Consider the following 18,435-nt stretch of genomic DNA (forward strand, 5'->3'; position numbering starts at 1 on the left):
CGTGTCATAAATTAAGAATATTATGTTTTAAAATTTTATGTCAGCAATAACTTATATTAAACTTTAGACCTTTGGGGCATATGCAGCAGCATTTTATTTATGACTGCAAAAGCAAATTTTGCTTTCTTCTTCTTTTTTTTTGTTTTGCTGTCGACATGAAAAAAGTGTCAGTTAAATTAATTTTCTGGTCACAGCAGCAGCAACGTCCGTGGTGCTACCCCCCAAAAAAAAAAAAAATAAAAACGACAACATATTTTTGACCCTTTTGGCCATTGCGTAAGACCCAAAGTAATGAAGTGTGGGCGCAAAGGGGGGAGTGGCGACCACAAATCTGCTGTTGGCTGGCTGTTAAAATTTATTTGTCTTATAAATTTTGTTAACATCTCAACTGTAGAAGCAAAAACAGAACTCCCGACGACACACACACAAACATTTAATTATTTTATTTCTCTGACTTGACTATATCTAGTTTTTTTTTTTTTGTTGCTCTACAGTGCTTACAAATAGTTTGCACACACAGAATGAATGAAGAGCAGTCAACAGCAGCAGAGCATTCGAGTTGAGTTGAGAGTGCAAAAAAGCATAACAAAACTTTTTGTTTTAGCCTTTTCTTCCTCTGCTGGGGCTATATGTGTGTCCCATTGCCTAATTTATATATTGTTGCTGTCTGTCTAGTCACCCACCAACCACCCACCCACCCAGCCACCTCTCTAGGTCTTGGCATCGTTTTTGCTGCTGCTGTTTCTGCTTTAATGTGCGGCCATTTAATCTAATGCTATAATAATTTGTCTCTAGTCGCTCCGAGCTTAAGACCGAGTAGTATTTGTATTTGACTTTTTGACTGTTGAGCTTGGGTATATCAACAGCTTGAATTATCTTCATGGCTGCCAAAACAATTTGCAAAATGGAATACTTAAAGTTTGTTTCTAAAGATTTATGAGTACTACGTTTTAAATTGCCAGCATAGTTAAAGAATAATAACAACTACCGTATGTATATATTTTACAGTTTGTACTGACTGATTACATTACTTAGTTTGGTTCTAGCTCAGCGCTCTTTATATTCTTTCCTAACGTCTTAAGCACACCAAATAAAAATTTCCTTTGATTAGTTCTTAAGGTAACATTTTATTTGAAGCTTTTATTTTACGCTCGAGCTTATTTAATCGTTTTGTACAAAATAATTAATAGAAGACTCTAAAATCTGTTGCAACAGTTTGATAGTGCAGCCTTTCAAAGTTTAAAAAAAAGTAAATTGGTCAATAGTAAAGCTTTAATTATATAAAAATATAATTGGAATATAATATAATAATAAAGTTTAACTGCCATGCTCAGTAGTCTAGCTGCAGTGAAAGCAAAGCCCAGGCTCACCCACACAACAAAGCAGCGACGCTTTCGTTCGTTCACATGATCGCACGATGCTCTCACTTGCAATAGCGAAGAGCAGCCAAGTTACAGGTGTGGGAGGCTGGCAGACCAGCAGGTCATTTGACTATGGACCGTTGACAGTTGAACAAGCAGTCAGTGAGCTGTCTGAATAATAATAATAGTGTATTTAATATGGAATTCATATAATACATTTTTATTCATGGAATTAATTGACTTATGCTTTTAGTTTGATTAACTTGATTTGTGACAATTAGAATTTCGATAATAAATACTACTTGTTATCGATTAACGATTTTCCATTGGGATTTATTTACTGATAAAAAGCAAAAGAATTTCTAGCACTTTATATTAAAAACAATTTATATTTATTTCGATTTTGTGACCGTTTTCTATAAATATTTATCTAATCCAAGTTTTTTGTTTGCTCTATTTATTCACAGGTACTGCAACCTTTAAATCCTTGTCAATTTTTATACAAACGCGCACAGCCTTTAAAACAGACCAAATTTTTATATATACAAAAAGCAATAACAAAAGACTATCACAACTAATTTCAAGCAACAACAAACAGCAGCAGCAACAACAATAAATCAAAGTAAAAACGGCATTTAAAGTCAGAGACTGTGGACACGAAACATACAAAAAAACAAAAAAAGAAAACAAAACTCACCTTGCAAAAAATATGTAAACTAATAAGACAGCAAACAATAACAATAACAACAACAACGAACGGCGGCGGCGGTAGCGACGGCGACGGCGGCGTCGGCAACAGCAGACAGCGCTCAATGCTGGTAAAACTGTTTGCATATAAAGTGAGCGAGGAGGAGGCGGTGGAGGTGGAGGAGGAAGAAGAGGAGAAGACGCTGGCGAGGAGGAGCGAGCGAGACGTCGCGCTCGATATTGAGCGCCGCAAATGACAGCAAAAATGTTAGCAGCGACAACAAAAAGAAAATGCGCACAGCCAGAGCTTAAATTTAGCAAAAACAATAAAAAAGCAACGCCGCAACGTTTGCTGCCATACATTGACACAACAACAACAGAAACAACAAACAAACACTCGCACTTTCAAAACTTCCGCCGATGAGGAGGGCTTGGTGGCCAGCGGCAGCGCCAGCGAGAGCAACAAGCGCGCAAGAGAACGATAAAGAGAGAGCGAGAGCGCCAAGACAAACTTTTTCAAACATTTCTTGCTCTTGTAGCCGCGCATAGAAAATTGCGTTTGGATATTTTTTGTTGTTTTTTCTGCTCTTCTCCATTTTTACTACTACAACTACTACTGCTGTCTGTGTCAGTGCCTATGTATGTGTGTGTGTGTATTTTTTTCGTATGTGTGCGCGTGTGTGTGTGTGTGTGAGTAAGTTGTGCGTGTGGCGCGGGCGAAACTAATTAAATAAAAATTTCGTATCAAGCGCTCGTTATGGCACAACAGCAACAACAACAGCAGCAGCAGCAACAACAACAACAACATCATCACCAGCAACAACAACAACAACAACAACTACTACAACTGCAGCAGCAAGAACAACTACTGCTGCAATACAATAACAATTTGTACAACCTGAACTATAAGTAAGTTTTAGTTGCATTGCATACGCTGCCGCTCTCTGTTGTGATCTCTACCCCCCCGCCCCCACCCCTCAAAAAACCTTCAAGCTCTCAAACTCTCTGTCTGCCTGTCTGTCTGTCTATCTAACTACTATATACATACATATGTACATATATGTATGTATGTTATTTTGTATATGTATGTTTAGCATGTATGGCTGTTAAAATTGTTTGTTGAATAACAGAGGCGCACATGCAATATGAAAAAGTAACGATAACAATCAAATATTAATATTAAACATTACACATACATATACACACACACACAATTACATACACACAATAAACTCGAGCACGTTACACAGACTGCTGCACCTCTCCAGCTATCAACAGAATATTTTTGTTTACATGCTCATCAAACTGCACTTTTTCGTACGTGTGTGTGTCTGTCTGTCTCTCTCGGTGTGTGTGTGTGTGTGTGTGCATTAAACGTTTCATAAATGTGCGCAATTTATATTCACTATTGTCATACAAAAAATACACAATACAAAAATAAAACGAAATAAATGATATTGCATTTAAAAAATATTATTAAAATTCTAATTAAAAAAAATACATATTAAAATATAAATACATATATTTAAAAATAAAGCATGAGAATGCATTAACAAAATATAATGAAAATTATTTAACATAACAAAAATAATTTAATACATAAAAAATATAATAAATTCACAAAAATTAACAACTTTTGTTGTATTTAAAACATTCAATTAATACAACGTTATATAAATCCATTTTAATTAAGATTTAATGTACTTTTGTCATAATTTTAGAATACAAATTGTTATGTGTATCCCGCCACACACCCTGTGTTTACCCACACCCTGTGTTTATTGAAACTAACCTTAAGAAATGGATTCAAAATGCGCTGCAAGCCAAGCCGCCCAATGCATGTAAAACTGTTTACCTTATAAGCTGCCACTCAATACAGCGCATGTCAAACTGCTGTCATGTTTGTTGGTTGTCCATCTTTATTGTTGTTGTTGTTGATGTTCTACTACATGTTGTTTGTTTGTTTGTTATACATACATATTATAATAATATTTGTCCTAACACTAATCGCAACTATCCCACCCTCTCCAGCCTGCAATATTTATAACTCTTCTTTCGTCTTCCACAGTATGGAGGATCCGGAGCGGCGCAAGAGACGCGAACGTGAAAAATATGAACGTCAACAGGGCATACAGAGCGATGATCGCGAGACTAGTCTATTTGGTGAGCCGCGTCGCGTCAATCCCAGCGATGGGGATGCGCAAATAGCCGCGGCGCTGGGAGATTTTACACATGCCCGCGACTATATGAATGCCAGCACTGTGGGCATTTCTAGGCAGGCGCCGCTCAAGGGTGCTGCCGTCTCCGCCTCAGCAGCCACAACCAATGCCTCGTTGCTGCCCACGTCACAGCAGCAGCAACACTATCAGCAACAGCAACGAGCGCCCACCTATCTGAAGCATGCGGACAATAAGCCGCCGTACAATGGACGCGGCGGCTATCCGGGCCAGCCCATGAAGAACGACATACCCTCGAGTAGCGGCATGGCGCCACCACGCGGCCCGCCCAGAGCCAACTCCGTTGCCAGCAACAGCAACAGCAACAGCAACTCGTCCAGCGCCACAAACAATGCCAATGCGGCAGCAACAGCCTCACCGCTCGGCCCGCCCATGTCCACGCAGATGCCCAACGGACGCGAAAAGTCCTTTCTAGGTCCTCCAGCGCCAGCGCTGCCCAATGGCGGACGCTTTGTGCCGCCAGCGCTGAGCAGCAAACGCTCATCAGCGCATCAGCCGACGCCGCCAGAGGTAAGTCGCCCCCACTTGCCAATCTTAAATGCGCTCAACACTCAACACTCAATTCTCTTCTTTTGCAGAAGGACATCAACAAAATCATCACCGAAATGACCAACAACTATTGTGTGACGCCGCTGACGCTGATTGCGGCCACGCCGCATGCGCCCATGCGGGAGAACTACAACCTGAACGGGCCCAATAAGTTTAAGTACGCATTTGACGCTGTCGATCCCATTGGACCACTCAACTCACCGCCTGCCGCTAGCAGCGGCATTGGTGGCGCTTCCTCCTCGCTCATCACACCGCTGCCTACGCCCATTGCACCAATTGGTTCGCCCATAGCGCCGCTGTTGACGACGCCGCCGCAGGCTAGCCAACTGCCATTGCCACTGCCCGCGGGCCCGGCGGCAATCATAGCAAACACACAAGTGCCGCAATCATTGATTACAGCGGCGCCAACGCCGCCAAAGGCATCGCCGCATGCCACGCCGCCAGTGATCAAACCGCTCAAATCGGAGAAGAATCACTCGCTGGAGAAGCAGGACTCGTGGTAAGTATTTCGAGATCAAAGAATCATACCAAGCTCATGCTTAATCTTTAAATGCAGCCTTGAAAACGATCTGGAGCTTTCCGAATCGGATGATGAACGCAAGAAGGACGGGTAAGCCAATCGCATACAGTTTAGCAAGCACTGATTAATACTATGATTCTCTCTTTTATAGCCGCTCAGCCGGCAACAGCAGCAACAGCTCCGAATCGGACTCTAGCGAATCGGGCAGCGAGTCCAGCAGCAAAGGCGATCTGCATCAGCAACAACAGCAGCAGCAGCAACTGCTACTGCAACAACAACAGCAACAGCTAATGCTGCAACAACAGCAGCAACAACAACAACAGCAGCAGCAGCAGCAACAACAACAGCAGCAGCAACGCAAGCTGTCCTCCAGCTCCAATGGCAGCAAGAAGAAATACAGCCAGACGATAATTGCCAGTGGCAGCAACACAATCAGCGGCATGCTCAATTCAGTGGGCGGCAGTGCGAGCGCCAATGGTGTTGTCGGCAGCAGCAACAGCGCTGTTGGCGGCGGCAACGGCGGTGGATCCAGTAGCAGCCATGCCGGCACCATGAGCAGCTCCAGCTCTTCCAATAAGACTCCCTCGCCCACGGACAGCAATCGCTGGAATCTGAGTCGCTTCTTCCACAAGCCAACCAACCAGACGACAGCGGAGAGCGTCTCGCCAGGCGTGGGCGTGGGTAATGTGAGCATGAAAGTGCCCGGCATTTTGCCAGGCGGTGCGCAGATCATACCCGAGTCCATGGAGGTCACCACGGCCATTGTGAAGAACGAAAAGCTGCTGCACGACGAGGCGCGTCACTTAAGCAATGCGGATGACGACGATGTCGGAAGCGAACAGCAGCAGCAGCAGCAGCAACGCTATGGCGTCGGTCTAAGCGTCACTGTTAAGAAGGAGCAGCTGGAGCAGGAGCAGCTCGCGCTGGCTGGAGCATTGCCAAAGAACCAAATAAAGCGCGAGGCGCGTCTTTCGGAATCGCCCAGCATCAGCGGCAGTAGCAGCTCCGACAGCACCGGCGGCAGCAGCGAAGTGATGCCGCTGCCCGGCTTGGGTGAAACACTGCAGATACCTGGAGTGCCGGCGGCTATCACAACGGTGCTGCGCGTGCCTTCGACAGCGCAGCATAAAGCGCCGCCCAACAGCGTCACACTGACGCCCATTGGACCGCTGCCCGCGTCGCCGAAGCAGCGACAGAAGAAGCCGCGCAAAAAGAAAATGTCAGCGGCCACGGCGCCACCTTTGGACTCCAGCGATGAGGATGAGCCTGCCAGCAGTCACAAGAAGCACGCCTTAGAGCTGGCGGCAGCAACCGCCGCAGCTGCAGCGCAGCCATCGCTGCCTGCGGTCAAAAAGGGACGCGGACGGCCGCGCAAGCAGACGCAGCAGCAGCAGCAAAAGCAGAGCGGCAATCTGAGCAGCGCCAGCGCAAGCAGCACGCACGCCAAGGGACCAACGCTGACGGCAGCCAAGAAGCCGCTCAATAAAGCGCTCACAGCAGCAACTGTTGCCGTCAGTCGCAAGCGTGATCACAGCAGCAACAGCAGCTCCAACAGCAACACGCCCACCAAAAAGCCAAATAATATGCCAACAGCAGCGGCGCTCAAGTGCTCTGCGTCTTCGTTGGCAGCAGCAGCAGCAGCATCAGTTGCGCCTGCAGTTGCTGCCAGCAGCTCGGATGATGATGAGGATAGCAGCAGCAGCAGTTGCAGCAGCAGCAAGACTAGCAATAGCGGCAGCAGCAGCAGCAGTGATAGTGAATCAACGCCAGCAGTTGCTTCCAACCCAAACACCACAGCAGCAGCAACAGTTGCTGCTGTGCCGAATGCAGCGCAAAATCGACGCATTGTTAAAATCAATAAACTGGGTGCGCAGGTGAAGTCGAAGCGACGCTACAGCAACAGCAGCAATAGCAGCAGCAGCGAAACCGAGCAGCAGCAACAACAACAGCAGCAGCAGCATACGCAACAGCAGCAGCAACAACTGCAGCTACAATTGCAACAACAACAATTGCAAATACAGCAAACAGCAACAGCAGCGCCGCAGCAGCAACAGCAGCGCAGCAGTCAACGTCTGAGTAGTTCAGACTGCAGCAGCTCTGCCAGCAGCGGCAGCAGCAGCAACAGTGGCGGCAGCATGGCCAGCAGCGCAAGCAGCGGCAGCAGCAGCGACGAGGATATACCCACAACGGATGCGCATCGCAGCGGCAAACGGAAGAGCGATAAGAAAAAGATTTGCACGCTGACGCGCATATTCAATCCCAAAGAGGGTGGTGCCAAAAAACAGGGTCAAGTGCTCATCATGGAGCAATCGCAGGAGCAGCTGCAGCAACAACAGCAGCAGCAGCAGCAGCAACAACAACAAGCCAAAGAGCTGCCACGTGCGCCGCGTGCCACGCCCACAGAACTGCTGGGCGCCAATTTAACGTCGCCAGCACGCACCACAACGCCGCAGCTAACGTCGCTCATCTGCAAGATCGACCTCAGCAAACTGTCGCGTATTCCCGAAGAATGGTACACGCGTCAGGAGCAGCGACTGAAGGCGCAGCAGCAGAATGGCCACCTGAGCAGTCGCTCAACCGAGGGAGCACGCACGCCCAAGGATCTGAATGCCTATACGCCCAATGGCTATGTGCAGTCAAATTCGAACAGTGGCAAACTGCTGGGCGGCGTTAAGCATGAGCTGGGCGTCAAACCCGAGCCGGAGCTGGACGCCGGCTATGAGGCGAAGTATAAGCCAAACAACGTTAAGCAAGAGCTTCTGCTCAAGCAGGAGCTGCCGCCGGCGCGTCGACGCAAACGCAGCTCCAGCTCCAGCTCGAGTCCCTACAAGGAGAAGAAGCGGAAAAAGGAGAAAGCCGAACAGCTTAGCAAGGAAATGTTGCCCGTGCCTGTGCTGCTGCCTGCCAACAATCATGAGCGAATATCACGCGACAAGCTGGAGCTGCTGCAGCAGGAACATGCTGCCAATGGCAGTCCCACTAAGCAATCACAACACCAGCAGCAGCATCAACTGCATAGTCGCTCCGCGCAAACTGCCAATGCCACGACAACAGTTGCTGCTGTGCAAACAACCCCAACTGTTGTAACTGCAACAGCAGCAGCAACCGTGATGCCAACAGCAGCAGCAGCAATAGTTCATATGCCCACCACCTGCAGCGAAGCCGTGCAAACGACGCCGCCGCAAGGATTAGCGGCGGCAACTACAACAATGTTGCGCCCCATTTATCGCTCCTACTTTGACAACGAAGAGGAGCACACCAGCGATGATCTCAGGTGCGTCCTCATATATAAAAATAAATATTTAAATAGGAACACAGCATCTATCGATATATACATATCGATCGCAAATTGTTGCAACTATCATCCAGCACAATTGGGATCAACTTGCTTGTACATTTCAATTTTTTTATTTTCCAACAGTCATTTCATAACTATAAATACATATTTAGAATATATACTTAATATATTTTAATTTGTTTTTTTTTTTTAGAAAAAGCGATCAGCTGCTCCAGGAGGCTATACGGCGAAAGCGTGCCGCTGACTTGGAACGTGACTCCTTCAATCAGATGACGCTTTACTTGGAGGCAATTATTTACTTTCTGCTCACTGCCGATGCCATGGAGCGCTGCAATATGGAGGCCACCTGGACCTTGTACAAGGACACGCTGACGCTTATTAAGTGAGTAAAGTGCAAAGCAAGCAGAAATAATACCAAGCAAACAAAATATTCAAACTAATGTGACAATATTCTTTCTTTCAGATACATTTCATCGAAAAATCGACCGTATCAGCAGCAAACGAATGGAAAGCATGAATCACACAATATTGTTGCCATACTAAGGTAAGTGACTTGCAGAGACTTCTAATGATCAATGCCATAATTTAATGTTTTCAATGCTTGCAGCCTGCGTTGTCAATCGTTAATATCCTTAAAGCTTTACAAACTGCGTCGTGCGAATTGTCGCGCCATTATTGCTAGCTGCTCCGATTTCTTTCGCACTAATAGAGGGGATCTACCTAATGGCAATACGCCGTCCTCCATATCACCATCGAACTCAGTGGGCTCACAGGTAATTGATAAATCAAATTTAAGTAAATATATATATCTTAAACACTTATGTTGATTTTGTAGGGCTCCGGTTCGAATACGCCGCCTGGCAGAATAGTGCCTCAAGATATACACAATCAGCTGTGCAAACAGAATGAGTATCTCGCCTATGTTAACAGTGCACATGAGCTGTGGGACCAAGCCGACAGATTGGTGCGCACTGGCAATCATATAGGTATGTTGTTGCAAATTAAATGAAAACTAAAAATGTGTTTAATATATTATAATTTTGTTTTATTTTGCAGACTTTATACGCAAACTGGATCATGAGAATGGGCCACTGACACTGCATAGCAGCATGCATGAGGTATTTCGTTATGTAGAGGCAGGCCTTAAGACGCTACGCGACTCTGTCTCATATCCACAAGCGCTGTCGCAATCGCAGTTACAGTCACAGTCGCAGTAGCGATAACTTTAACCGCAGCAACTGCCACTGCAATCACATTATCATCACCACAACCACCACCAAACGTGTCTAAATGGAAAGTCAGGCCAAATTAGCAACTATTATTATTATTATTATTATTACAATTATTATGATTATTATTATTACAATTATTATGATTATTATTATTATTATGTACTAGCTGAAAATTTAGTTAGTATACCTTCCAAGAACAGCAACAACAACAGTAGCAACATCCACACATGTTTGTTATTAACTTCTAGTTATTTTGTATAATTCAAATATTATTATTATTTTTAAATATTATGCACACCATTTACTTATTTCCTTATGCTCAATTTATTAATTGGTTCTGTTTAGTCGCTTTTTTAACTTGTGTTTAGGTATATTAAGCTTTATATTTATGATTAGTTTTAATTGATATTAATTCAATCACATGTTCTATTAACTTGTAAGCTAAAGCAAGACAAGTTTGTCCTATACTCTACCCCCACTTTTAGTTGAATTTTGTTTTACTTTTTTTTTGTATACAAAGGCATTAACATTTAAGTTAGTTAATTTTCATTCAATTGTCGTTTGCGCATAATTCTTTTTATATGCATACATATATATATATTCTCGCTGGCCAAATTGTTAAAGCGCCTAAAAGAAAGCAACAGCAAAGCAAATAAGCAACAAAACTGAAAACTCTTAAAACTTTTCTATGTATATAAGCAACAAATACAAAACAAAAAAAAAAAACTAAAAAAACGATACAACAAAAGAGAAACCTTTAATTAATTAAGCATGGTTTTTATTAAATTAATTTAAATGCAAATTTTTAATGTTTCGTAAGATTTTAATTGAGTTACAACAACAAAAAGCGGCAGCAATTTGTTTGCAAAAACTATTTTATATAGCTATAAATACATTATTAATTATGTTTATATAATATATAACTACTATTATTGATTTTAAAAGTAAATTTTAAAGCAAAGCAATCACGTTTTTAGAACAAACAATTCATTGATGAAAAAAGTATATATATATTTAAAATATATTGCATTATATCTGAAAAAAATATTTTATTGTTTTATTTTGTTTTTTTTTTTTTGCAGTTTTGATTTCTTCCACATGTACACTTCTACACACACACACCCACACACACACACATTTATACACACAAAAGAACGCAAATAGTAAAAAGTGCATTAGTAGTTTTTAAATCGACTCAAAACTGAAAACAAAATGATAAATAACTGATAATTATAAATAGATGCATATTACGCAGCAATTTAATCAATGAAAAATAGACTTGATAAACGCCCATCCCTGTTAAATCCCAGATAAATATAATATTTGTACATATTGTCGCCATATACATACATTTATTAAAACAAATACATATATACATATATTTTTAATATGCCAAACAGCAGTAAATCAAGTTATAGAATTTAAGCTCTGACAACTCGTAATAAAAACACCAAGCTCACAAGCAAACAAACATACGAAACAAAGCAAACAACAAAAAATCAATTACAATAAAACTAGTTTAAGTTGTTACCGAAAATTTGACGAATAGCGAAACACAGACGAAAATCAAAGGGATGATTAGAGTAACGAACAACAAACTAACAAGCAAAACAAGTATATATACATATGTTTAAGTAACAATATGTGGTTCTGGGGAAACAAAGCATTCTAACACTCAAAAAACAACATTAACTTTAGTAGTAAAATTTTAAGTTACTGAATACAAATTGAATTTCGGTTTACCGAAATTTGTAGAATACCTTTGCCGGCTAATCAAAATTAAAATCAAATGTTATTAACGCGCCTTGGGTAGACTTTGCGGATCGTTTTAACAACAAATTTTCTTTTAATAAAAATAATTTTTTTTTATTTTTCAAAATTGCTACAAAGGTATTTGCGGGTTTACTTATAACAAATAAGAAAAAAGGGCTGGTAGCGAGCGCAATTTTATTGTGCAATATGAAGCTAAAGCATTCTATATCTTATTACATGCCTATATACAAGCATCCATATGCACATACGTACATATGTATGTTAATACAAATTGTATTGTTAAACATTTCTACAAACGCTGTAAATAAATAGCAACTCAAACAGACAACAGATATCTAAGTAAATACATAAATATATATATTTTTATATATATACAACTAAATCACTTAAATTATAGTTAAATTTTTTCAATATAAAAAAGAAACAAATAAGAAAACGACTACTACAACAAGCAAAAGTATTGCAATAATTATTAAATAACAAAAACGGGATTAACCAAACACCAACACCAAGTAAACAGCAAAAATGTAACGAAGTCATGCAAATAGTTAATAATTATATTTTGTTAAGCGTTATTGTAGTGCGAAAAATCACAACAGAATTAAGTTTTAAGCAAAATAAAAACAAAGTGTTTAAACGACGGCAACATCAACAATTGAAAACCAAACGAAATTGTTCATTAACATAGTCAAGTTATATAAGGAAAAACAACAAGAAACATATATTAATAAAGTAAAATATATATACATATATATATTTTGTACAAATATAATTAATGAAAAGTAAATGAGAAAAGCAACAGCAAAAACCAAGTACACTTATTAAATTTTAAGCAAAAAAACAAAAATCAAGAACAACCAATTTAATATGCAATTACCGTAAAGTAGTTGATAAATCAAAATAAAAATGAAAACGAAAACCTAAACTGTAACATTTAAAAAAAACGATGAGACTTTTATTTTAAATGAGCGCGCAAAATTTTCTGAGAGTCGAAATTTGCCGTAAGAGGGCGTTTAGTAGCTTGCAGAAAGTTGTAGTGGATGATACTTGCAATTTGGGTTAAATATTTGCTTAGCAAACTTTACTTAATAGAAGTCTTAAATTTTTATTATTTGAATGTACAAGCTAATTGGAAACCTCCAATTAATCAAAAAAGAACAAATGTAATATAATCCAATCACAATAAAAGTGACAACGTGACTGTGCTTGCTTCTATTTGGCGCTTTACAGCACTATTTTCTAGCTTGCATTTAAGTTTACTGCGTTTGTTTTTTAAGTATTTTATTCTTCATTAAGCTTACCGGAACTACTTATCGGGCCTAATTGTGAGTATTCATTGCATTTATATATTTATAATAGCAACAAGAACAACAAAAAATAATCTATTTTGTTTGTTTGCTACATGTTTCTAAATTTCATGTTGGGCGCCATTTTTGATATTGTTATTGTGCTGCACGTGTTTCTCTGATTTGTTGCTTAAGCTTGCTGAAAATACTATGAACCAAGATAACAACAATAATAATAGCATGACCATAAATTCAAATCGCACACGTTCACAGCGTCGTCGGGAACAACGTAAGAATAAGAAAACTCGTTCAGCAGGTTGTAGAGTACATGAACAAGCAGAAGTTTATGAATTCGCAAGATAGCCTAGGGAGTGATGAAGACCAAACTCCCAGACGACGTAGAAGACGTCGAGCGCAACAAACGCGCAGCTGCAAAACAACCAGATCATCAACGTCATCAACGCCATGCACATCGACGCCAATATCCACACTGCATCATAATAACAACAAATTGGATTACTTAACGGAATCACGCTGGTTACAGAAACCGCTGTTTGATCTATCGGCCATACTATCGAAGCCGCTGCCGCTTACACCACCTTCAACTAAAAACATAGAAAGCCATGTGGAAACGCTGGTATTAGAACAAGAAAATCAACAGCAGACAAAACTAAACAAGCCTGACTCGCCAGATTTGATGCCGGTACCCAAAGATGCGGCAAATTATAATGGACAGTGGTACCAACAACAACACCCAGTGCCTTGGCAGTGTATACAGAAAATGCCAGCAAATTCACCGTGGACCCACAGTGCGAGCACTCCATACAATCAAATGCAGCAGGAAATCATATACAATCAATATCATAAATACACCAGTCACTACGAAGAGCGCGCTGTCTACATGCAGAGTAACTGTGGTCTTAGTAACTTGAGAAAAAACAACAAGCATACAAATAATGTGACAAGAGCGCAGCAGCAGCAGCCCTATCAGCAGGCTTTTCGCCCAATGAAGAGAAGCCATGTAGATCATCAGTTCGCATTTTGTAGAACTCAAGCGTAAGGTATGTATGTACATATGTGAGCTTGCAACTCTTAAATGCTCTCTTTAAATACATAAAGCTGGGCGCGCGAGCTTTGAATAATGTCAGTAAGAGATTGCCAAACTGTATTTAGTGTAGGATGAAAGCGTTGTGAGTTTAATGTGCAATTATGCAATTTATGAATTATACATAATTTTCAATAATCATTTTATTTCTCTTAGCATTGTGCTGTATATGGAGTTTTACAAGCTACAGTGAATCCTGGCTGTTTACTTAATATATGGCCATATATTTTCATGCACTTGCTGCTTGCAATATTACATATGTATAAGTATGTACATGTACATATGTATGTAAGTATATACTTGCTTACAAACATACATTTAATAACAAATAAAAGCTGCAAGAAAACAATGCACAGTGTCCACCAGCTAAGATACGGAGTAGAGTGTGCTGCCCTCCTCCTTTTCGCATAGAGTTCAATGGTCTTTTGACACAAATGATGTCAAGTTGAGCTTGCTGGGTTTGCCTTTGGCTGGTGCGTTCGGTGTTGGTGTTGGCTATGCCACCACATCATGCACTCACTCTCTGGAACCCACCCGCAGTCAGCTGCACATCCTTTGTGTGCTTGTATGTGTGTGCTTAACTGTTTGTTTGGGTGCCTTTTTGGCCCGACGATGGCTCACTTCTGATATGCGGCCGGCGTTCTCTTTTGCGCTCTTGCTCTTGCATTGTAGCGCTCACTCTCCACAACTGGCAGAGAACCTACCGCAATTTGTTTCGCGTTCGTCGTCGTCATCATCGTCGTTGCTGCATTTCCTTGTTTATGTTTTGTATCAAATGTAGGGTATTCGGCTAAGTGATGGAGAGCCAGAGCGCAACACTCAGAGAGAGAGAGAGAGCAAGAGAGTTCAGATTTTGTTATTGCACTGACTGTTGCAGCGAGTGTTGCTGCTGTACCTGCGCATTTTGCGCTGGAGCTTTTTGTTATTGTCGGCTCGCTTCCTCTTCTTCGCGTGCCTTGTTAGAAATTGAGTTTTGTGTGCACACTGGTGCAAGGCTAAGCAATTGAAAATTAATTATTTTAATCTGCTTTTATTCATACATTTATGATTATGGTCTTAAAATTTTCCAGCAAGTTATCAATGAAATATTTACGGTTGTTTTGCCAACAACATTAATATTAGTTAATTCTTACTTGCGATGTGTAAGCCGGGCTTGCAACCTTTTGTCTCACTGTGTTTGGCAATGCAAAAACTACGCAGTTATGTTTCTGTTTTCGTTTCAAATATTCTCCCGCTGACTGCCATCAACTGCACAGCCCCCTATGGGGACTGAGAGCGTGTATGAAAGAGAGCTCCTACTGCAGCTGGCTGCGCTGCTTTTGACGACGTCGTCGTCCTGACTGCATTTATCCTGGCGGCAATTGAACACTTTAATCATTTAGTTCTTGCACTCTCCGGCAGCAAGTTGTGTTTTTTGATTATCGTCGTATCGTCGCCGTTTATAAATTATTGTATATCGGTACACACATCTATACATACACTAGCATACACACTCAAATACATAGATACATATACATACTACATATGTGTGCTTATGTATATGCATTGTATATGCATGTGAATTGTTTAAAATCTAACATTTTACGCGTGCATTTTCAAACTCATTTGCAACGAACGAAAGAAAAATTTGGAATCATTTTCCTTTAATTAAATAAATGCCTATCAATTGTGCGGTGTGTAATACATAAATGAAAATTTCATCATTTTGCGGCGCCCTATTCTCTATCTACACTCCAAGGAAAAATGCAACTAAAGTAAGATATGGACATTTGAAAAATCTAATAGATCTTAAGCAATTCTTGTTGTTGTACTGTAAGCAAAGTGCCCACACCCATGGTCGATTTTTTCGCATTGACATATGTACATATGTATATATGTTTCCATATATACACACGCAGAGTTGCATATGTTTGTATATGAAAACACATATATGTATGTACTTGTATTCAGGAACGCACACTCACCAGTTGTAAAAACTTGGCTCAATGAGCAGAGCGAATTTCTCTACACTCTGCCGCCTACACACACATACACAAGCACATGCACATGCACATGCACATAGAAATGTAAATACATAGAGCCGAATCAAAGCAAACACACAGCTGCGTTTAGTACAGCGCCGGCTGCAGCATTTAACCCAAAAAATAGCAACAAAATGTATGCAGTCAGCGCCAACGTTGCGTCGACGCCGCCGCCGCTTCGCAGCTAAGCGCGCTCTCGAGCTTACGCTCTCTCTCTCCCAAAGCATTGCATATCTTGAGGCGTGCTCAGCTGACTGTCGCCGATTACTGCGCTGTAGCTGCAACTTGCACTCTCTCGCTCGCTTGCGTACGTTCTGCCGCACCCAAAAGCAAAAAACCCTGGCCCATGCAATAGTTTGGCTATCGCTCTTACGTTTTCAGCTGCTTCTAGTTTGAGCAGCCTTCGGCTGATTTTTTTGCTATTGCTTTTTCCTTCACAGTTGCAAGGTGTGTCACTTTTTTGTTTTGTTCTTGTGTTTTTTGCCACTTTGCATTCTGTCACACACACACACACATACGCATATGTGTACTCGTAGGGGAAGTTATAAGACGAAAAAAAAAAGCTTCTGCTGCAGCGCTACATTTGCGGGCAGCAGTGTCCATCAATTAGCCGGAAACAATTTCAAACAATTTATGAATGAAAATTGCCGGTTTGTGTAACAGTATTTTATGTGGGCGCGTACAGCTAGGGGGCGTGTACTTTGTTGTAGGTGCAACTTTGCAAGACAATTTCTATTTAAAAGCTATTAAATTATTACATAAACTGGGCTAGACCAGTAACCATTTCTTAGTTTGCACTTTTATTGCAAAAAGACATTAAAATGCAATGGCAACCAAGTTTGCATATAAGTTATTGTTGCTCGAATTGGAAGCACTCAATTATTATATAATTTTGATTTGGTTATGACATCAGTAGTTTGAACAGTTGTTTCTACTCCAGTAGTTTTATATTTTAACAGCTGTTCTTCATGCGACTGCTAGTTACGAACTATAAAATAAGCTTTTGTGAGAATTATGTGCGCCTCTTTGCATTACTAATGATAGCTAACATTTCTAATCCAATTATTATGTTACGCCTGATCTTTCGCACCAAGCGCAAATGCTCTGCCTGCCCACCCAAGTACCCAAGGCACCAGCGAGCGCCCTCGATTTGGCTCTCCCACTCCCACAAGAGTGCCATAGTCTCGCTCGCTAGCTCATTTGCTCGCTCTTGCTCTTGGTCTTGCTCTCTTTGTTAGTTTATCTCACGGAGTGTGTATATTGGCTTGGCTGTGGGCAGCAGTGCAGGCAATGCGCTGGCTGTTGACTCTCGATTCCCATTTGCTTGCGTGTGAGTGTCTTTTGTGGCATAAAAATAATTTCCATGCCGCTCATTGAATCAGTTTATTTCTGTTCTGTTGAGTTGCAGGAACGTGTTATTTTTCTACTTTCCGTTTGATTTTATTTCCTTATTATTATTATTGTTAAACATTTGTTTTGCATTCGGTTCGGTTCGGTTCGGTTTGTTTCCATTTGGTTTTTCAGTTTGTTTTTTCTTTAAAAAACCAAACTAAAATTCGACGCCAATTGTTTTGCATAATTTTTTTTGCTTTGCTAAAATTGTTCGGTTTGTTTATTTGTTACAAAAACTTGTAAGTCATCTGCTGCCAATAAAATAACAACAAAAACTGTTTCGTAATCGCGTCGAAAATATGCACATGAGCAGCAACAAGTTTTCATAAATTTTCTCAGCACTTTTTGGCCTCTCAATTACCTAGGTAATTGCCTATTTATGTAATAGGCTAACTGCCTGAGTAACAGTTTCAAAATTCTATTAATTTGTTGTGTTCGTATTTTATCTTTCGCCACTTAACCTCAAAAATGCGTCGCAGCAACGCCGACAGCGCCGTCGACTGCGCCACGAAACGCCACCAAGCCCCACTCCCCCCACTCTCGCATAGTACGTTTTTGTTATTTTAAAAATATTTCGAAAATATAATTCGGGCTACTTTTGCCGGCTCTCGATTCATTTCTTTGTAGCAAGAGCGTGCAATCTCTCTCCCCCCTTCCTTACAGTGGTTTGCCCTTTGCCTTGCCGTAGTCGTCTGCTCTGCTGTTTTGTTTATTTTTAAAATATTAGTTTTTCGCACGATTTACGATTTGGCGTTTTGCGTTCTGTCTGTGCATTCAAAAACAAAAAACAAAATGTCAAATATCATAGAAATATTTGATCAAAATATTTGCGTTTTCGAAGGTGTTACATTGATATTTAATGCAGTATTACGGAATTATCTCTGATGTTGATCAAATATAGAAAAATAGACGTACGTATTCTGTTTATAAAACTTTTGATAATTTTGTTAGTTCAAAAGAAACAGGAATCGTTG

At 41.0% G+C, this 18,435-nt stretch overlaps 1 protein-coding gene across 1 annotated transcript; it reads left to right on the forward strand.

Annotated features, from left to right (window-relative positions):
• Positions 1–2,914: 2,914 nt before the first annotated feature.
• On the forward strand, positions 2,915–10,124 carry LOC108608139 (AF4/FMR2 family member 4). The gene is made up of 11 exons (XM_033294226.1): positions 2,915–2,957; positions 4,117–4,795; positions 4,864–5,333; positions 5,391–5,444; positions 5,506–7,318; positions 7,370–8,628; positions 8,846–9,034; positions 9,116–9,196; positions 9,260–9,425; positions 9,488–9,638; positions 9,709–10,124. The coding sequence occupies exons 2-11, from the start codon at positions 4,118–4,120 to the stop codon at positions 9,867–9,869; spliced, it is 5,022 nt and encodes a 1,673-aa protein (XP_033150117.1). The 5' UTR covers positions 2,915–2,957; position 4,117; the 3' UTR covers positions 9,870–10,124.
• Positions 10,125–18,435: the final 8,311 nt, after the last annotated feature.

This window comes from Drosophila busckii, chromosome 2L (assembly GCF_011750605.1).
Source record: "Drosophila busckii strain San Diego stock center, stock number 13000-0081.31 chromosome 2L, ASM1175060v1, whole genome shotgun sequence".
NCBI lineage: Eukaryota > Metazoa > Arthropoda > Insecta > Diptera > Drosophilidae > Drosophila > Drosophila busckii.

What these genes read in the sequence shown, in the direction of transcription:
- LOC108608139 (XM_033294226.1), top strand. Translation starts at nt 4,118, where the DNA reads ATGGAGGATCCGGAGCGGCGCAAGAGACGCGAACGTGAAAAATATGAA. An exon ending in CTGGAGAAGCAGGACTCGTG is followed by an intron (nt 5,334 to 5,390) that starts GTAAGTATTTCG and finishes CTTTAAATGCAG; the next exon opens with CCTTGAAAACGATCTGGAGC. An exon ending in GCGCACTGGCAATCATATAG is followed by an intron (nt 9,639 to 9,708) that starts GTATGTTGTTGC and finishes TTTATTTTGCAG; the next exon opens with ACTTTATACGCAAACTGGAT.